At 43.0% G+C, this 22,567-nt stretch overlaps 1 protein-coding gene across 1 annotated transcript; it reads left to right on the top strand.

Annotated features, from left to right (window-relative positions):
- The first annotated feature begins 14,779 nt into the window (after nt 1-14,779).
- Nucleotides 14,780-21,676, top strand: tmem128 (transmembrane protein 128). The gene is made up of 3 exons (XM_067991443.1): nt 14,780-14,980; nt 18,244-18,388; nt 21,566-21,676. The coding sequence occupies exons 1-3, from the start codon at nt 14,887-14,889 to the stop codon at nt 21,585-21,587; spliced, it is 261 nt and encodes an 86-aa protein (XP_067847544.1). The 5' UTR covers nt 14,780-14,886; the 3' UTR covers nt 21,588-21,676.
- The last annotated feature ends 891 nt before the right edge of the window (nt 21,677-22,567 follow it).

Raw genomic sequence — 22,567 nt, forward strand, 5'->3', positions numbered from 1 at the left:
TATTATCCAAACATTATGTGACCTCCTTGGTCTTCCTACCAAAATGCACCACCTCACACTTATCTATATTGAAATTCATTTGCCATTTACATGCCCATTCTGCAAGTTTATTAATGTCTTCCTGTATTTTGTCGTATTCTTCCTTTGTATTAACTACACCTCCAATTTGGTGGTGTCTGCAAATTTTGAAATTGTACTTCCGATTCCCGAGTCCAAATCATGAATGTAAATTGTGAACAACAGTGGTCCCAGCACCGATCCCTGTGGAACACCACTTTAGACCTTTTGCCAGTCTGAGTAGCTACCAATAACCCCTACTCTCTGTTTTGTTTGGTGTGAGCTTTTTGAACACAGTTTATATTATTTAAAGAAAGTTCAGTCCACTTGAACAGTGCATACTTACAGTCTTGATGGACTGTTTGTTCTAAACATGGGTTATGCACCGAACCTCAGGAAGGATATATTGGAATTGGAGGGACCAATTCCAATATCAAAATGATATCAGGGCTTAAAGGGTTAAATTGTGAGGACAGGTTACCTAAGCTTGGCTTGTATTCCCTTGATTTTAACAGGTTGAGGGGGTGATCTGATGTTTAAAATGATAAAGGGATTTGATTGGGTAAATACAAAGGAACTATTTCCTCTGCTGGGAGAATCAAAAACAAGAGGGCATAATCTTAAAATTAGAGCAAGGCCTACTCCTGTTCCTATGTTCCTAAAACACTGAATGAGTGTTTTTTCCCCCTGTCTGAAGATCCAGCAAATCTTGTATTCACAACAAAAATAAGATGAAAGATATTTCTTCTTAGATGTTATGCATTACAAATGTTAGACAATAAGCCAAATTTGTTTGTTTTTCACAAAAAAATTGAAAATTTAACTTGTTTTGTGGGACTATAATGAAAGGTGAAACATTGTTGGCTTCAATGTTATATAACATCATATTTTATTTTCGAGAAGAGAATTATATAATGAATGACTTGCAAATTAGCTAGTTATTTGTCAGATCAGGAGTACATCACTAAATACATGCAAATATTGCTGATTTTTAAAAAAAATATTCATGATTTTCTTTGGCAGTACCATAATAAATGTTGTAATATAAACATTTTAGGGATAAAAATATTTACCTTTAGAGCAAAAAGTTTAACTACAAAGTGGAATTACATTTACCTTTGCAAATCAATGTCCCAGGATAATTACAGGATAGTTTCTAGTCCAAATTTAGGCTTTTATGATTAAATAATGATGCATATGCAATTAAAAATGTTTATTATCATTCAACATATTTTATGTTCAGAACTGTGAGGAAAATGTGGCCTTCAGCAGCTCCCTTTCCATTCCCTCCCCCCAATTACTCATGCTTCCCCACCTCTCCCCTCCAATCATGGTCCTTATCCCATCACCTTTTTACTACCCATCCCCCTTCCTTCCACACTCTCACTCCCATCATCATCCCTACTCCCTACCTCTTCCCCTTTGAACTACCATTCATCCCCAATATTCTCGCCTCCTCCTTGCTGCATTAGCACTCACCACACCCACTCAGTCACCCAAGTGCAGGTGGTGAATAGCCATCGGTGCCCCCACTTTCAACCAGTTTCCCTCATGCTCTTCCCCTCCCACCCTGCCTTTCTAAGAGATCTCCCAAAGAGATTTTGTTTGCTCTCAAAATTCAACTTTTTTTTTAGAAGAAACATATCAAATTAGAATGAGGAAAGAAGCTAGTTATGGATGAAGTAAAGATCTAACAGTTTTTAAGGAAGTATAGAGCAAGTGAGAATAAGGCTCCTGCCTGGGCCACCTATGTGCAGGCCCCCAAGAAAACGGTGACGTTAAACATATCAGCATACGAACGTATGAAATTGATGGGCAGGAAAAGACCAACTGGTCGATCAGGCCTGCCCCACACCATGATGGCTGGACCATCATGACTAAACACTTCTTCCCTCCACCGACCTATCACCCTCTCACCCACCCCCACAGCCATGTAATCTCCTGGGAGAGGCAGAAAACAGAAAAAAACCAGGGCCAATAAGAGAAAAAATACAGCGTAAAATTCCTCTTTGACCCCCTAAGGCAATCGAAAACCAGTCCAAGAGATCATATGGACCAAGTGTTATCTATAATGACACCTACCTTCTATATGATGCGATCTCTGCCGCAGTCAGGAACCGGTCCAGCTCCCTCTTGAAGGCATGCAGAGAGTCAGCACCCACCATACCAGCCGGCAATGCATTCCAGAGGCTCACAATTCTCTGGGAAAAGAAGAACCGCCTAACATCCAGTCTATTCCTACTCTTCCATAGTTTAAACTCGTGCCACATGTGAGGCTGTGTGCAGTCCCCTGGTTCCCTGGTCCTCCTCAACCTGTTAAACTGGAATAATCTATCAACAGGGATGTGATCCAGGCCTTTAATTATTTTATAGACATCTATCAAGTCACCTCTAAGTCTACGCTGCTCTAAAGTAAATAGACCAAGGTCCTTGAGCCTATTTGAGTAGCTGAGGTTCTTAAACTAGGAACCATTCTTGTAGCTCTCCTCTGGACCTTTTCCAAGGCCGTTATATCACTACCGCCCCGTTCCCACCAGATGTTGACAGCTAAAATTGATCCCAGTCTCCCAGTTGAAAACAGTCTCACTGTTCTAAAAAGAAGAATCAATATGAACTTTTGAAAACAAAACTTTGCAGCTAAAACTACTAGAAGCTAAAGGAAATATTCCTCAATATAGTTGACTGAACAATACTGCATCATGCAAAATTAAATACATTGCACATGATCAGACTGCACAATCCCAATTCAGCTCACAGCATCACAGATTTCGGTGAGACTGAAGGTATTCAAAGATGCAAAATTCAGTGGATAAATGTAATCATGTTATTGTGAAATATGTTGTTGGCTTATTTTGGCAAAACCGTTATTTTGGATATAAGAAGTTTCAGTTGCTGGGGATAAAATGGCTGAAGAAAACAAATTTAGAAAGCATTGTGGGAATCCAGGGCCAGATTGTGCAATCAGAGTGACGTGCTTACATAGCTATTTTTCATTATATATGTGGACATTGGAATTTATAATGGAAAAGTTAACAACAGGAAATCAAATTGCGCACACAGAAAGTGCAGGCAGACATTATTATTGATTAAAAAATCAAATAGTTGAAAAGCACTCTGATTAGTTTTAGTGGCCTTTTGTGTTTGCTGTTTATTTTTGTTTAAACAGTGAATGTGATGACATTATCAGTAGAACTGCTTTGGAAAAGTTATTGAACCGACAGCATTGCAGAATTAATTTAACTCCCACACAGAGATAGTCAGTAACTATGGTGCTTCGGTGGTTTTGTAACTTCAACAGTGTAAATTAATTTAACTCACTGAAACTCTTAGTAACTTTAGTAACTCTTCCAAGTGACAAAGATGTAATTAGCACTTATTAATGAGGCAAGAATACTCCAAATAGAGCTACTTAAATTTCTATAACACTCCTGATGTACAGAAAGACATCTCAAATTAGGTTACAGGAGAGTGGGAAACATTGAGTGAAAAAGTGAGGACAGAAAAAATTAGGTTGGGCACCCAAAGCCTGATTGAAGAGACAGAAATAAAAAGAAAATAGACAAAATATAGTTAAAATCAATTAAGATTCTTTGTAACTGATTTGTAATGGCAAATCCTGTTAGCATTGCTCACTTTATATATTGTGTTTTCTTCAGTAATTACTTCTTTTCAAACCTCAATCACCTTTGGTTTGTTGGAAACACTGAAATAAGGTTAATTTACTCACTATATTTCCAGTTCAGTTCCATTTTTTTTAGTACACGTAAACATGTGTATCTTCATTTCAACCACTCAGTCACGTAATTGAAGTTTTCATTAGTGCCCTTGTATTAGTCATGGTTAGTGATTTAACACAAAGAATTGATGTGAGCTGACCATATCAAGTGCATCGCTTTTTAGATTAACCAAGACAATAATCCAGGTGCAGGTTGCAGCAATCCTAATTTTGGTGTACATTATCCATCTCACATTTCACTGAAACTGATTCCATTTTTCTGAGAAAACCAATCCAGGACATGACTATAACAAATTACACACCCTGATCAAATATGGAATTGCATAAACAGGAAATGGGTGTTTTTTTTCTAAACAATGGCTCTTTGAATTGTTGACCAGAGGTCACCGGTTACGGTTACTGGCTTAGTACAAAGAGGAGAAGAGTCAATTCTCTCTTATCTCTCAATTCACTTTATTCACGCCGTTAGATCATATACATATAGCTTATACGTCTGGTTAGATATAGACATGCAGCTTACACCAGGTTATACAGTTTTATACCCAAACTAAGATCTAAACGCACACCCACTAGGTTTCTCTGACACTCCCTGAGTGGTCACAGAATATAAAGGATAATACCCGAAAAGGAGAGCTGACGCTGGCCAGGCGTTCCGTTCTCTCTCCCTTTCGACGTCGTCTCTACGTCCCTGATGTAGGGTCTTCCACTTCCGCGATGGTTGGTCTCCGGAGTCTTCGCTCTGGCTCCATGCCCCAGATCCTTCATTGTTATTCCGAATCTTATCTCTTCAAGCTGTGTTGTCTCTCTCTTTCGTTGGTTTAGGCTTGCTCGGTTACCCTGTGTCTTCTCCTCATTGGCTCTGTCCCAAGGACTTAGGTAGCATTACCTCATTACTCCTTTTCTAAATAAGGACTTGTGTCTTATCACATCTCCTTTGTCTTTCACAAAACTTAACTAATTCAAACCGGTTCCAGCCAGCTCAGGCCAGCGACTGAACTCAGGTTACTTCAGTTCAAAAGTTGTTCTTGCCTGTGTATCAGCAGCTGGGGAATCTCAGGTTACTTTCTGCAGCCCCTAGCCAACAGAATGTCTCAGATTGCTTGATCTTTCCAACTCATCTTTGTCTTTTTCCCAACAGACAACAATTGAACCCATGATGAAGAAGGATTACTGAACAAAACAAATAAAGAACACAGTAGTGAGATTATGAAATCATAGTACCATCGTACGGTGCAGCAAAGGGGGAAGCCATTCGGCCCATCATGCCTGTGCTGGCTCTTTGAAAGTGCTATCCAATTAGTTCCATTCCGATGCTCTTTCCCCATAGCCCTGTAAATTCTTTTCATTCAAGTATTTATCCAATTCCCTTTTGAAAGTTACTATTGAATCTGCTTCCAACACACTTCCGCACAGTGCATTCCAGATCATTACAACTCACTGGATAAAAAATGTTTCCTCATATTGCCTCTGGCTCTTTTACCAATCACCTTAAATCTGTTTCCTCTGGTTTCCAACCCTTCTGCCACTGGAAACAGTTTCTCCTTATTTAGTCTATCAAAACCGTTCATGAGTTTGAACACCTCTATCAAATCTCCTCTTAACCTTCTCAGCTCTAAGGAGAACAATCCCAGCTTCTCCAGTCTCTCCACATGACTGAAGACCCTCATCCCTGGTACCATTCTAGTAAATCTCTTCTGCATCCTCTGTAAGGCCTTGACATCATTCCTAAAGTGTGGTGCCCAGAATTGAACACAATACTCCAGCTGAGGCCTAACCAGTGTTTTATAAAGGTTTAGCATAACATCCTTTCTTTTGTACTCTAGGGGGGAAAAATTCATTAAGGGTCGTTTTCGGGCGGGGATAGCGTGATGCATTAGTACCCCGCGCCAGATGGACCCTACACAGGCAGCACGTGAACTTCGTGCTGCCTGCTAATTATCATGATATCTCTGTGCAGCCAGTGCCACCCGCACTGCTGAGAGGCTGCATGGAGAATGAGGAAGTTGAAAATGGGGCGTGCACAGCGCACGTCTTCAGCAGCCTGCACCTCTTAAAGGTGCAGGTGTAAATTTCAAATGGCAGGTACACAGTTTATTTGGAGGAGGGAAAGATAGCCAGTGGATAGCAGGACAGGCACGAGAGAGGGCCCCACGCTTCTCTGATGATGCTCTGGAGGCCCTGGTGGAAAGCGTGGACGAAAGGAGGGCCAACATGTACACGCAGGGTGACCAGAAACCCTCCAAATTGCAGCTCCGCAGGCATTGTAAGGCTGTGGCGCAGGAAGTAAACGCCAGGAGCATTGCACCATGCATGTGGATGCAGTGCCAAAAGAAGTTCAATGATTTGATACGATTGGCCAAGGTGAGTGAATACAAATGTCAAGTGGCACATCCTACCAACTACGCCACTGCTCCATGCATCACACTCCCCGTCACCCACCCACCAACAAACACTGCCCATCCATACACAATGCTGCACTCGGCATGCTGCATCTCACCCGCACATAGTACCACACTTGCAGGCCACATGACCACTATTCGCAAGTCACACAAACTGGCAGCTATTCGACCACGACAGGCACATCACCCACACACCGTGCAGGAGACTCACTGACACACTGTCCTCTGTCTTGCAGGAGAAGGTGGCGTATAACAACCAGCAGCAGGAGGGACCTGAGGGTGAACGGGCATGTTTACACGTCCTCACCCCCCACCCCCCAACAGAGGAGACAGTGCATAGGATCATTGGGCAGGCCTTCGCTACAGCCGTCACAACATGCCACACTGGAGGTCCCAATGAAGGGGGTCTCTGCATATCTAATGCTCCTTCTCCTTTTCCGCATTTCCCTCCACCCATAATCTTTTCTGACTCACGTGTTGCAGATGCTGTCAGCATACACATTTTACTTGCTCCTCTCCCTACTCCACAACTCAACTGTTTCCCTTTGTCATTGCAGATACTCAAGATCACGTGGCGTCACCGTCCGAGGAGGAGGAGGACACTGAAGCCACACCGTCACTCGATCTAACTCGCTTCCACCAGCTCAGAGGCTGACACTGCGCGTCCTTTAGAGGTTTGGTTAGAGGAGAGATCTGCACGTGGTGGAGACACCGAGCACAAGTGGGCGGGGGGAACGGATACCACAGGTGCCAGCTCGCCGGAGGCTGAGGTCGCTCACGAGTTCTGCTGCAGAGGAGTCAGATGGGGACTTCGATGGGCCAGGTTACAGAAGACGGCTGATGGACGTACACCAACAAATGCTTGGGGCAGTGGAAAGCCTACCAGAAAGCCTGCGCACAAGGGGCATGGAGGAGTCCAGCTCCAAATTGGCACAGGGCTTTGCGCAGAGCATGGAGCCCATCCTTTCCAACATGGAATGGGTGGTCACCTCCATCAGCGCACCTGTGGAACCCACCATGATGCAGTGTCTGATGACTGATGTCACAGCTTCTATTGCAGCACAAACATCTGCCATCCATGGAGTGACTGCTGCATTTGGAGCTCAGACTGCTGCCTTGGAAGCTCAGACTGCTGCTATTGTGGGTATGGGGACCACAGTGGAACGGGCTTCCAGGGCATCACAGCACTCCAGCAGTCCGTTCTCCAGCTGATCACCAGGATTGCTGAGGCACCGCCCCGGGAGAGTGGCAGTGGTGCCATGGCAGTTGAACCTGCTGTCCTCTTTCAGGATGACAGCTCCCACCCCTGCCACTCTACCAGTGCCCCTGTTGTTGCCTATCGGCCAGCCAGGTCAGACTGCTGAAGCCCATGCTGAGATGGTGAAGTCTGAAGCCGGGCCCTCCCGGCCCAGGGCTGTTCGAGGTCATTCTCCAAGGCCAACTCGATGCTCCTCCATTGAAGGCCAGCAGCCTCCCACCACACATGCTCCAGCCACAGGGGAAGCACCTTGTAGGAGCACCAGGATAGGTAAAGGCACACAAACAAAAGGCACTAAGGGAATGCACAAGGGTGAATACTTCTGTTATGTTTGCATAATTTCATTTACTCATTGATAAATGAGACTTTGATTTTGCATTTGGTGGTGGTTTTTATTTATGCAATGAGCTGAGAGGGAAACCAATGTGTAATCAGATGGAGGAGGATTTGATTGTCTTGTGGGAGCGGAAAGGTGGGGAGTGTAGGACTGTTGGTGAGTTGGGAGATGTAGTTCAAATTATTGATAGTGGGCAAGGATCAGGCAAGCACGCAGAGCCCTTGCAGACAAGGCGTGTGGTTCCTGTTGCACCCTTGCGTCTTCCTCCACTTCCTCTTCTGGCTCCATCCCCCTCCTCCTCCTCCTCCTCAGCCTCTTCCTCCTCAGCCCACTCCTCCTCCACCTCTGGCTCAGGGTCTTCTCTGGTCATTGGGGGCAAAAGCTGGTCCCTCATGATGGCGAGGTTTTGCAGCATGAAGCATACCACCACAAATCTGCCCACCCACTCAGGGGAGTACTGCAGGGCTCCTCCAGACTGGTCCAGGCAGCAGAAGCGTTGCTTGAGGAGGCCAATGGTGTGCTCCACGATGTTGCGTGTGGCAGCATGGCTCTCATTATAGGCCTGCTGTGCACGTGTCATCAGCCACATCATGAGGGGTAGCCCTTGTTGCCCAGTAGCCAGCCTTTGACTTGCTGAGTCGGATGAAAGATAGCTGGACTGCCGCACGACGAAGGTGTCGTGACTGCTCCCAGGGTAGCGGGCATCGACCTCCGTGATTCGATGCATGTGGTCGCACACCAGCTGCACGTTCAGGGAGTGGAAGCCCTTTCAGTTGATGAAGACGGCTGAGTTGGTGTGCGGGGCATGCAGATCAATGGCTGCCTGCACCATGGGGAAGCCAGCAATGTGAGCGAACCCCCGTGCTTGCTCGTTCTGTTTCTCTCTGTGGAGAGGTAAGGTGATGAACCTGTTCCTCATCTGGTACAGTGCATCTGTGACCTCCCTTATGCAGCAGTGCACTGCATACTGCGAGATGTTGCACATGTCGCCAGCAGAATCCTGAAATGATCCTGAGCCGTAGAAATTCAGCGCCACGGTGACCTTCACAGCCACAGGCAACGCTGTCCTTGTCCTGCTCTGAGGCTGTAGTTGTGGCCGCACCAGTTAACAGATCTCGGTCACGGCTTCCTTGGTGAACCTCAGGCATCTGATGCAATCCTCCTCGGTCATACTGAGGTAAGCGAATTGATCCCGGAAGGCCCTCATTGGGTAGGGCCTCCTGCTCAGTGCCCTGCGCCTCCTCATCCTCCGTCTCCTCGCAGCTTGACCTGCTGGGCATGACCTCTCTGCATGCTCCCAGTCATGCTCAATGCCCAGCGGGAGCCCTAGCAGACCGTCCATGGTTGGCAGGAATGTTGTGCAACCACGATTGTAACTTTCCGACCCCTAAGACAGTACCTGCCAAAGCACTCTCAAATGTAGTCTAGGAACTCTCAGTAAGAATAGGGAGCTTCAAAAAACACTTCCTACTCCACCAGCAGCCAGAAGCAATAATCCAGCAACTAACCTGCAACACCTGCATGGCCCCTTTAAATAGCATTGTAAAACACATTCAGATGGTCGGGGTTAAGACTGTGCGTTGAGTTGAGCGTTAAGGTCGAAAATGGTGTCTATCACTTTAAATCAGCATTGCACACTGATTACACCCATTTTCTCCCTACTTTACATGCTTCTAGCGTTCGGTATTTGCGCATGTGCTAACTCCTATACCAAGATGGTGTCTGGCACAAGTCACGCTGGAAATGTGCGTGCGCATCCAAGACACCATCTTGGATGTCAAAAAGGCCTCGTAGTGCCGAATCAACGGGCGCTGCACGGCCCAATTTAGCGCCCTATGCCTCTATTAATAAAGCCCAGGACCCCATATGCTTTTTTAACAGCGTCTCAACTTGTCCTACCACCTTCAAGAATTTGTGTACATACACCTTCAGGTCTCTCTGTCCCTGCACCTGCTTTAAAATTGTACCATTTAGTTTATATTGCCTCTCCTCATTCTTCCGACTAAATTGTATCACTTCACACTTCTCAGCGTTAAATTTCATCTACCATGTGTCTGCCCATTTCACCAGTCTCTCTATGCCCTCCTAAAGTCTGTTACTATCCTCCACATTGTTTACTATATTTCCGAGTTTTGTGTCATCTGCAAACTTTGAAATTATACCCTCTATACCCGCGTCATTAATATACATCAAAAAGAGCAGTGGTCCTAATACTGACCCCTGGGGAACACCACTGTATACTTCCCTCCAGTCTGAAAAACAACCATTTATCACTACTCTCTGTTTTCTGTCCCTTAGCCAATTTTGTATCCACACTGCCACTGTCCCTTTAATCCCATGGGCTTTAATTTTGCTAACATGTCTATTATATGGTACTTTATCAAATGCCTTTTGAAAGTCCATATACACAATATCAAGCACACTAGCCTCATCAAACCTCTCCATTACTTCATCAAAGAACTCAATCAAGTTAGTCAAACACGATTTTCCTTTAACAAATCTGTGCTGACATTAATTTATTACTTTTTCAAGTGCCAATTAATTTTGTCCCGGCTTATTGTTTCTAAAAGTTTCCCCATCACCGACGTTAAGCTGACTGGACTGTAATTGCCGGGTTTATCCCTCTCCCCTTTTTTAATAGGGGTGTAACATTTGCAATCCTCCGGTCCTCTGGCACCATCCCTATATCTAAGAAGGATTGGAAGATTGTGGCCAGAACCTCTGCAATTTCTCCCCTTACTTCCCTCAGTAACATAGGATGCATCCTATCTGGACCGGGTGACTATTCTACTTTGAGCACTGCCAACCTTTTTAGTACCACTTTATTTATTTTTATCCAATTCAATTTCTCTACCACCTCCTCCTTTACTGTGACATTGGCAGCATCCTCTTCTTTAGTGAAGACAGTTACAATGTCTTCATTTAGTACCTCAGTCATGCCCTCTGCCTCCACAAGAAGATGAACTTTTTGGCCCCTAATCAGTCCCAACCTTCCTTTGACTACCGTTTTACTATTTATATGTTTATAAAAGATTTTTGGGTTCCCTTTTATGTTAGCCGCTAATCTATTCTCGTACTCTCTCTTTGCCCCTCTTATTGACTTTATTAGATCTCCTCTGTACTTTGCTATTCAGCCTGATTCTCTACTATGTAATGAATCTTACATTCGTCATAAGCCTACTTTATCTGTTTCATTTTAATCTCTATATCTTTAGTCATCCACTTTGGATTCCTTTCTTTCCCCCTCGTGGGAATGTCTACCCTGTACCGGACCATCTCCTCCTCGAAGGCCTCCCATTGTTCAATTGCCGTTTTGCCTACCAATTTTTGATTCCAATCCATCTGGGCAAGATCCCTTTTTAACTCAGTGAAATTAGCCCTCCTCCAGTTAAGTATTTTCATATTTGATTTTTCCTTGTCCTTTTCCACAACTATTCTGTGCACTGATATAACAATTTGACAATTCAAAAAGAAAATAATGCTAAACGAAGAACTAGGCATCAAATTTAATGACATCACCATAGAAAGAGTTATTATTTGTAGTAGCCTTTCTTACTGATTTCGTTTAAATGAGAGTTAATTAAAAAATTCTGCTGATCCTCACTGTGTTGGTCATGGGTAGTCCAGAGCCTGGATTGCAGTTGTGATCTTTAAGGTTGCCCCATTCCAAACCAGGGAGTGGAATAGAATAGTTTGGGGGGGTGGGTGACTGTGTGAGTGGAACTCAGCAGAGACCTGGGCAGCAGAGCACAGTTAGGAGTTGAGGAGTGTATAGTGAGGTGGGGACATGGAGTAAAGCTTAAAATGGGGATGGTGGGGGATTAGGAGCAGAAGAGGGCACTGCCACAGGGAGCAGATTACAGAATTTTAAAAATAAAACCAAGAGACTTGATGAGAAGTAGAGGCTTACCTGATTAGAAGGGTGAGGGACATGGTGAACTGTGACAGCAAGAAAAGTTTACATAGTCAGTCTCCATTATAAATGTCGATGTAGGAATTTATTATGGAAATAGTTGACAGGAATTGTGTGTAGATGTAAGAATTTTAATATAGGTGGAAACAATTGTCCATATGTCACCTCACAATTTAGTAGTTCACTTTATTCAATTAATGTGATCTCATGTTTTAATGTCAGTTTGGCTCAACGGTAGCATTTGAATCAGAAGGTTGTGGGTTCAAGCCCCACATATTAATTGCATCCATATGATTTATATCAATTAATGTTAAGTGTATTCAGGTGGTGCATATCAACTGGGGACTCTCTTGTATCCATTTATATGAGAGATTATCTAGGGTGTGGAGTGGAGAATGTGGATCTCTGTGAATAAAGGCTTGGAAGCAACTGAAGATCAGTCTGTAGTATTCTATCCTTCACCACCTGGCTATCCAATTTATTACATCACATTGAGCACATAATCTCGGCTGACAGCTTAGTGCAATACTGAGGGAATGCTGCACTATCAGAGGTACCATCTTTCAGATGAGACATTCTGTTCAGGTGGAGGGGAAAAATACCATGGCATTTTTTCTTATCAGCTAGCAGGGAGTTCTCCCAATGTCATGTCCAACATTCATTCCTCAGCAAATACCACTGAAATAGATTAACTGGTTGTTTATCTCATTTGTTGTTTGTGGGACCTTGATGTGCACAAAATAGCTGTCATATTTACAAAGACAACAATGACTACATTTCAAAAATAACTTATTAGCTGTGATGTGCTTTGGAACGTCCTGAGGATGTGAAATCTCATTTCACACAACAAAATTACTGTTCCCATTCAGAAAAAAATCAAACAATGAAGGGTTTCATAGTTTTGTGGACAGATAACCGGGTGTACTCTCTTTCCTTTGTTTTCCTCTCCATTGCCCTCCTCCTTCAGCTTGGCCATGGCTGCTGTCAACAGTTCTCTAAAGTAGTTGATAAGAAGCACAATAATTGCAGCAGAATAGATTTCCCTGATGATCTTTCCTGCCCCTTTCTAAGTTAGTGCTATTGTAAAGGTATACCGTCCAGTGGCTCCAGCCCATGGCTGGCAAAATATCTGTGCGTGAATGGCAGTCAAGGATGGAATTTGATCCCATGCTTCCAAAATACAATCCAACACTTTACAAGTACTTTTAAATTTAGATCATGAGTGTTATAATTATTAATTGAGATAATTAACAGTAATTGTTAAATTTCTTTTACTTAGTGTTTTCCGGGCTCAGTTCAGAAATACCATACTCAGCTGGAGGCAGATTCAATTTTTTTTTCATTTTTCTCAGATTGTACTTTGAATAGTTCTGTCAATATGCCTTTTCTTTGTTCTCATGGGATTCTGTAAGATTCCACAGTTTTCTGAGGAATGTTACATTAGAGTTTGTTTAACTGCTGCAAAAGTGTTTCCCAGGGACAAAACCTACCATTCAGCTCTTAAAAGATCATGGACCTTAAAATCCTCAGGTTACAATTAGGCTGGGATCATGCTTTGCGGTGCACTCATCAACCCTGCAGGTGTTTACAGGTGAATGTTGGGGTGGGGTGCAGGAGAATGATTAGTCTTACTATTGTGATAGATGGATTAAGGATAACCCAGTGGGATTGAGGAACCCAGAAAAAAAATGACTGAAGGAAACTATGTGACTAACAACTTTTTCACCAGTAATGCCTTTGTTAAAACTATAGTCTAAACTTATTTCAGCATTCACAGAGGTAAAGCTGATCAATACAGTGTAAACATTAGTGCTTTATATGTGATGGTCACAAGAAGTGTAACATTGTACATGAGGTGAGTACTGGCTACAGTTACACTGTACAAATGGTGGGTATTGTCTGCAGTAGCACCGTACATATGGTGGTACCGACTGGCTGCTTTAATTATTAATTCTGCTCATATGGACAAATGGAGGTACCAGCTGCAGTAACACTGTACATGTGGTGAGTAATGGCTGCAGTAACGTAGCACATAAATACATAGAGGAGTTAAGGGTGAGAAAAGCTCTAGTACTCTAATTCCCCCATTCAGTTACATTTTGGATGTCACTAATGCTTTTGTCTCTACTGCCTGGAAGATTATGCTAAACATTTATCACTCTATCACCCTTTGAGTAAAGAAGTTCTTTCTGATAATGGTCTTAAATATATTTTCAGGTTCTACTTTCCTTGATTACCCACAGTTGATACTGGCTGCAGTCATAGTTTACATGTAGTAAAAAAAAAATTTCTCTCGGGATATGAGCAATGCCAGCATGGCGGCATTTACTGCCCATCCCTAATTGCCCATAAATATTCATGGGCCTTCTCCTGGAACCACTGTAGTCTTTGTGCTGATGGTGCTTCCATGGTGGTGTTAGATAGGGAATTCCAGGATTTTGGGCCCATTACAATGAAGGAATGACAGTATATGTCCAAGTCAGGATGTTGTGTGACTCGGACGTGACAGTGTTCTCACGATCTTGTTACTCTTATCCTCCTTGGTGGTAGAGATTGCGGGGCTAGGAGTACACTTGGAGAGTTGCTAGTGCATCCTGTAGATAGTGCAACCACAAAGCAGTCATGATGGATGGGATGGCTATTGAGTTAAGTGGCAGGGGCACTGATCTGGCAGACTGCTTGGTACTGGCAAACAATAAAAGTTTATACATAGTGGTTATTGGGTGCAGTCCCACCCTGTATATGGTGGGCATTTGATGCAGTAACACTGTATAGACCAGTATTCAGCTGTTGCAATACTATGCACGTGGTAGTACTTGCTGCAGTGCGTATAATGAGCATTGGCTGCATTGATAGTAACACGTAGTGCGATTGATCTAGTGACACTGTGCATACAATGAGCATTGGCTGCAGTGACAGGTCACACATGGTGCGGATTGGCTGCAGTGATAGTTGTGCAAGGTGTACATTTGGCTGCAGTGACACGGAACATAAAATGCGTATTGGCTCCAGCATTAATTGCACACGGTGCGTATTTGACCGCAGTGCTAGTTCTCCATGGTGTACATTAGCCTGCAAGAACACTGCGCGCGTGTTAACGCTTATTCCGCGCAGGGTCCCCCCCACGGTCACCTTCGGTGATGTCAGCGCGTGGTTGCGTGATGACGTAACTGGTTCCTTACTAAGATGGCGGAGGACACCGAGGGGATGCTGCGGTTCAGGAGGGGCCGGATTCAGCCAGAAGCGTTCACAGGGGAGGCCCCGCGGCCGGCGGCAGGAGGTGAGTAGCGGGCGTGGTCGAGGAAATTGACGCGAGTTTTAGTGGAGCCGAGTGTGGGGCCCCGGGTTGTCGGCGGGGCGGGGCAAACTAATGGGTGGGTGTCAGGGCCGGGAGGGGGCGGAGCTCACTGAGCCCATCGAGCACCAGACCCAGGTCCTGGAGGATTCTGCAGTAATAACCAAGCTTCTGTACAAATGTGCGCGGTTATAACAATTGTAAACAATTTTACAACACCAAGTTATAGTCCAGCAATTTTATTTTAAATTCACAAGCTTTCGGAGGCTTCCTCCTCCCTCAGGCCCATTACGATGTTCACCTGAGGGAGGAGGAAGCCTCCGAAAGCTTGTGAATTTAAAATAAAATTGCTGGACTATAACTTGGTGTTGTAAAATTGTTTACAATTGTCAACCCCAGTCCATCACCGGCATCTCCACATCTCGGTTATAACAAAGTGACGGAGCATTGAGGTCTTCCTGTGCAATACCGAGGAAGGGCTACACTGTCGGCTTTCGGATGAGACGTTAAACTGTCGGGTGGATGTAAACTATCCCATGGCACTATTACAAAGAAGAGTAGGGGAGTGCTCCATGTTGTCCTGGCCAATATTTATCCCTCAACCAACATCACTAAAAACAGATCATCTGGTGATTATCTCATTGCTGTTTGTGGGAGTTTCCTACATTACAACAGTGACTACACTTCAGAAATACTTCATTGGCTGTAAATTGCTTTGGGATGTCCTGAGGTCATGAAAGGCACTATAATAAATGCAAGTTTTTTTTGTTTTTGTGGGGGATAAATGTTGGCCAGGACATGAAGAATTACCCTGCTCTTTTTGAATAGTGTCACCTGAGATGGAAGATGAGTCCTTGTTTTAATGTCTCATCCAAAAGATAGTAGCTCCAACAGTGCAGTGCTCCATCAGTACTGCACTGAAGTGTCAGCCTACATTATGTACTCAAGTCTCTAGAGTGAGGCTTGAACCCACAACCTTCTGGCTCAGTGGCGACAGAATACTGCATGACAGAGCAGGTGGAAAAAGACTAGATACTACACATGTTTAGAAAATAAAGTCTGAGATTCAATCAAACTATCCCTAAACACTGTAGATCTTATGTGAGAATGCTAGCAGTCCTAGAGGATATTGTATGCAGTTTGCCTACATTCTGTCATGATGCTAATGTGCTTGTAAAAATGTCCTCAGTGAAAAACGAAAAGAACAACTTGCATTTATATAACGTCTTTCACGATCACAGGATGTCCCAAAACGCTTTATAGTGAATTAGGAACTTTTTGAAGTGTAGTCACTATTGTAATGTCGGAAATGTGACAGCCAGTTTGTGCACAACATGCTCCCACAAATAGCGGTGAAATAAATGACCAGGTCATCTGATTTAGGTGTTGGTTGAGGGCTAAATGTTGGTCAGGAGAACTCTCCTCTTCAAATAGTGCTGTGGGATCTTTTGCATCCACTTGAGAGGGCAGACGGGCCTCGGTTTAATGTCTCATCCGAGCGGTCCTAGTTAAGAACAACTAGCAATTATTTAGCGCCTTTACCATAGAATTATATCCCAAGGCACTTGAGGCATAATCAGAAGTAAATGGATTCTGAGCCAACAAGTGAGATATTAAGAGCGGTAACCAAAAGCGTGGTCATACAGGTGGGCTTTACGGAGGGTCTTAAAATAGGGGAAGGAGGTTGAGAGGCTTAGACGGGGAATTCCAGAACCTGGGAGCCTGGGAAGCTGAAGGCACTGGTGGGGTGAAAGTAAGGAGGCAGTCAGAAATGACTGGAAAGAGTTTGAGGGGGGTTGTAGAGCTGGAGCAGATTACACGGAGGGGTGAGGTTATGAAGGGATTTAAACACAGGGATGAGAATTTTAAATTGGAAGCAGTGGGAGACTGGGAACCAGGACAGGAGAGAGAGGCGAGTGGGACTTGGGGCAAGATAGAATATGGGCCATAGAGTCTTAGATGAGCTGAAGTTTATGAAGAGTGGAGGGTGGGATGCATTGGAATAGTTGAGTCTGGAAGAAACAAAGGTTATGGATAAGGGTTTCAGAGGCGGATGGGCTGAGGTAGGGGTCAATGTTACGGAGGTAGAAATAGGTGGTTCTTGTAATGAGAGAATATAGGAAGCTTTGGGGTTGTATAGAACATCAAAGTTACAAACAGTCTGGTTCAGCGTGAGATGATGGGCTGGGGTGGAGGTGGCAAGCGTATGGAGTTTGTGGCAGGGGCCATAAATGATAGTCTCCCCATTATTTTACTGTAGGAAATTGCAGTTTATCCAAGACTGGATGTCGGACAAGCAGTCTGACAGCACAGGGGCAGTGGGTGGAGAGGTAGAGGTGGGTGTTGACTGCGTACATGTGGAAGCTGACCCTATGTCTGTGGATGATGTTATCAAGGGGTAGCATGTGGATAAGGAAGAGCAGGGGGTCGAAGACAAATGCTTGGGGGACTCCAGAAGTAACAGTTTGGGAGTTGAAAGAGAAACCATTTCTGGAGATACTCTGGCTACGATTGGATAGATAAGAGTGGAACCAAGCGAAAGAAGTTCCGCTGAGATAGGCGAGAAACTAGAGAACAACGTGGGTCCAAGGCTAGAGCTGGGGAGAGGATTGGCTAGGTGGGAAAGGGGAGAAGCAGCAGAGGCAGCTGAATGGATGGTCTCAATCTTAGTGACCATGAGCTCCTTGCGGAATGTTCACGGTGAGGGTGGAGGAGGCACGGGAGAGGGATTTAAAGAGATGTTTCGTAGTGGAGTAAAGAAGACTAGCTGTTTTTGCTGGAGTAGAGGGTGGTTTTGGCAGAGGAGAGTGAGGTTTTTATTTACTCTTGCACAGCATGTTCAGTTGATTCTCACAACTAACAAGTTAATAGATCACGTGCAGAAGGGTTTGTTTCATAGTGGGAGAACGCAAGAGTAAGAATGGTAGCTTCCAGTTTGGAGGAAAGACGAAATAAGTGAGAAACAGCTATGTACATTTCATATTTTGTAACCTGTTCTTTTTGAGGGGGTGTGGAGAGATTATCGGTTGTACTGTATTACTGATTTTTCAGTCTTTAATTTGTTATACAATTTGTATTAGTTCCATTGGACAGTCAAAAGGACTGCCTCTGGATACACAGAAACTGCGTTTGATTTCATCAGGCTTTGCTGTCTAAAGCTGCTCGCGCATCTTCTGTATGAAAGTGAGTCCTGTTCTAACTGTGACCAGTATCAGGCAGTTTTAACAATATCCTTTGTTTATAAGCAGATTTAGAAGATGAGGAGGAAAGGAAGAAGGAAAAACCACTTCCTCGATTTAATATGCACTCTGTATTCTGGATTTTATCTTCAATCGCAGTGACGTATTATGTTGAATTTTTTTCCACAATTAAAACAGATTACCGAATAGAAGGGTAAATAATTTAAATATATGTTTTACTTTTGGTATTTCTTTGTTATATTTTGAAGCTTCAAAATGTAGGATTGTTTTGTTTTTCTCCTGCTTTCCTCCTATCCTGGCTTGAAACTGCTAACTGTCACTGGGATATAGTTACATGGATGTTGGTAGCCCTCTGGTTCGTTGACCAAGTAGCTAATCTTCACATCACAGCCTAGACAGAGTTAGCACAGTCTTATCTTTACCTGATGTCCACAAATGTCCACTTTCCAGCAAGAGTCATCTCTGGTAGTGATCAGGAGCAGGAATCCTGGCTGGTATGTTTTTTCTTCCCTTGCTCAGGAGTGCAGGCAGCCCTTCAAAACATTGGGTTAAAGAGGGGAATAATTACTGTCAACCATATGTGTAATGCCCTTAGAGGTGTGTAATGATCAGTTTAGGAGACAGCAGAGTTAATATAATCAGATTTTAAAGGCGTAATACAATAAAAAGAAAAGACTAGCATTTATATGTTTACAACCAATGAAGTACTTCTGAAGTGTAGTCACTGTTGTAATGTAGGAAACGTGACAGCCAGTTTGCGCACAGCAAGGTCCCACAACAGCAGTGTGATAATGACTAGATAATCTGTTTGTGGTGTTCGTTGAAGGATAAATATTGGCCAGGGCACCGGGGAGAACTCCCATGTTCTTCGAGATAGTGCCATGGGATATTTAACGAAGTCAGCAAGAAACATTATTCACCACTTTGTTTTTTTAAGAACAGTTTTATCATTTTTAGCCCGTATAGCCCCCCACTCTTCCCCAAACCCCCCCGCCACCACAAAATTAACATTTTCTACCAGTTGGCACAACAATGTGCAGAATTGTCTGTGGCTTCAGCAGAACTTTCAGGGCTGGTTCTGTTATTTTCATCATACTACCTTTGTTGTCCACAGAAAGTTAATTCAGCTAAATGTTGCATTTTTAGATATGTAAATCAAAAAATGTTGTGTTGTGACCTACAGTATGATTTTTCAACAAAAGAGGAAAACACCTAAGTTATTGAACACCATATTTAGCCCATAAATAAAGGAAATCACCAAACTCATAAGCAAAGAAATTATTCAACATCAGAAATATAAAACTGCATGTGGGCTTGCCTGTTGTCAATTAATGAATATAGATTTTTTTTTAATATACAAGAAAATGACAGAATTGGGAGAGAAACTTAAATCTGGCTCCATGGAGCTAGCTAGTAGCCAGAGCCTTCAGCTACATTGTGACAGTTGGCATAGCAAAATTGAATAGAAACTGTGGACTGGCAGTTTACAATGGTAAATGTTGATAGAAAAAGTGACCAAAAATCGTGACAATGGGAATATGCGCTAGTATAATTGCTATGATGTTGCTCACAAACAGTCAAAAGTTTTATAAGAGCAGAAATGTTATGCAAAGTAGTATTACCAGGGACACTGACTTTTTAGCATTCGGGGTGGACCTGGAATCTGGCAGTCCTGAAATGGTGTCTTGTAATATTTGATGAGGGCTTCCAGGATCTGGGAACGTTGGGTGGGGGATGGGAAGAGCTTCTAGGAAGATGAGAGCTGTTGGGAGAGAGACCTTGGTGAGAGACAGTGGCACTGGAGAGGATGTTCTTAAGGTCTGGGAGTGGTGGAGCTCGGGGGATGGGGTTAGAGCATTAGACATTGCTGCAATCTGGCACTTTCTGGTTGAGCAGGATCTAACACCCCTGTGGAGATGGGGGGGCCCAGGAAAATGGGACCCAGACTACTGATGGCCCCTTTCATACCATCAGGCCTCCAACTCCCATGTGTTCCCTGGTCACAATTGTAATGTATTTGTATAAATTTATCACTTGTGTGAAATAAAAGCTTTGAGAATTCAAGTGTCTTTCAGTGACTTTTGGAAAGGCACAAACTCTCAAATCTTTGAACTCCTATTGATGCACAGATTATAGTCTGGGAAATTCTACAAACTGCACATGCTCAGAATGCACAGTTGTGATTGAAAACTTTCTTAACTGTTGTGGGGTAATGATATTCAGTTGAAGCCCAGACTATTAAGACAGGTGGAGGGCCCGTAAAAACTTTGAAGGCATTAAAGATGCAAAAGAGAATTTAATGGATAAATTTAATTGTTACTGTGTAATGTAATTTTTAAAATTTTGTTAAATCTTTATCTTGGAAATTTTAATTACTGAGGAGAAATGGCAACTGAATAAATTTTCAGAAAGCATATTGTGATTTTTGCAACCTCAGTAATATTACTCTAGCTATAAAATTGTAACAATTGTGTGACGTCTTTAAGACTGAAAACATGAGCACCCTTACAGGAGTAACATGTACTGCAGGTATTTAATGAGTTTCCATGAAAGGTGTGCTCCACATACAGAATTATATATATTAATTATGTCTTTTGATCCATTATGCTCAGTTGTTGTGCAGTGCACGTTGATTATTGGCAATCATTGTTCTACTATATATGTTATCAGTTGGTGGTTGGCTGTGGAGGATGATGCAATGATGGAGTACATGTGAAAACTGGTTATTTTAAAGTGGGGGAGGTTTGCCTTTAGTTCAGTGGGTTTATGGTAAGCAGATCCACTGATCAGCAATAACTGAATAGGTCCAATTCTATTTTTATTACATGGGATTCTGGGATTTTTACTGTTGTTTTGGGATCAAGTTCTGTAATTCCATATTTTTCTGTGAACACCGCAAACCAGTACCTGTAACGGTGAGGACAGAAATAACTAAAGCAAATTTACCTCAACCCAGATAATCCAATGGATCACTATCTTGAGTTGGGCATACATGCCTGATACTTATGGAGATGGATCTGTGAAGGCGAGAGATATTATGGCGTAGCTGCTACTTGCTGATGCTAAGAGTAAACATACAATTGAAATCTTTTTACCCCGACTGGCAGTAGTTTGTGGAAATGTAGTTCTGGACATGAGGCAGGTAGGGTTGGGAGAGTTCAGGAGGTTTTCTTGAATAGAAATACTAAATTCCATATCCCACTTGTGACATAAATATTTATCATATGGTGTTACTAGCCATGTATTGCTAAGTCTCTTTCCACAATGTACCTGTCCAAGAATATTGAAACTGCATTTATTCTGTTCATAGCTGTTTCTTGTCAGTAATCCTTTATTTTCTCTCTCTAAATCAGTCGCTGGTTCCTTTTAGGCACCTCGCTACTGATAATTAGCTTGGTCATTGCCTTCTACTGCATATTCTACTTGGAATGGTACAAAGGGATCAGAGAATATGAACAGTATAACCCTACCCTGGTTCCTTCAGCTACAGCTTCTTTCATTGCTGCAGCAGTATGGTAAGTTTTACAGTCAATATCCAAAGATCAGTCTGCTGATTTTTAATTTAGGCTTCTGCTTACAATAAATAAACTTCTGTGCAACTAAATTGAGTTGTTGTGATGTGCTGGCACTAAATGCAAATCTTAAACATGCGGTTTGGTTCTGGTTTATATTGGGAATTAATGCAATGGGATTTTGGTGTTTTAATCTTAATTAGTGGGATAATTGGATGAATTATTGCTGATTAAAGACACTATTATAATAACAACCTTATCTATACCGTTTGATTAATATGCTATCTCTAACTAAAGTGTCAGCTTGGCTTGGTGGTAGCACTCACCTTCAAGTCAGGTTGAAGCCCCACTGCAGAACTGAAACATGTGATCTAGGCTGACACTTCAGTGTAGCACTGAGGAAGTGGTGCATTGTTCATGTCATTCAGTTGCAATATTAAACTGAGACTCCTTCAGGTAGAAAAGTAAAAGATGCTATGCCAGTATTTGATGAAGAACAGTGAGTTCTCCCATTGTCCTGGCTAATATTCCCCCCCCCTCAGCAGTGACACTAAAAACAGATAAATTGGCCATTCATCTCATTTGCTGTTTGTAGGATCTTGCTGTGCACACATTGTTGTGTCTGGCTACATAATGGTGAATGCACATAAAAAGTAATTTATTGGTTGTGGGATGTCCTGAAGGTGCAGTGAGGTGCAAATGTAATGAATGTTTTTTACCTTAATAATATAACGTAAATTATGGACCACTGCTTTTAACTGATCACAATACAAAAAGCTCAAATTTAATGATGTAACAGAGTGAATGTATAGAATTTTCAAACTAGAATGTTAAATTGGCAATTGATCTTTTAAGCTACC

The sequence above is a fragment of the Heptranchias perlo genome, chromosome 1 (genome assembly GCF_035084215.1).
Source record: "Heptranchias perlo isolate sHepPer1 chromosome 1, sHepPer1.hap1, whole genome shotgun sequence".
NCBI lineage: Eukaryota > Metazoa > Chordata > Chondrichthyes > Hexanchiformes > Hexanchidae > Heptranchias > Heptranchias perlo.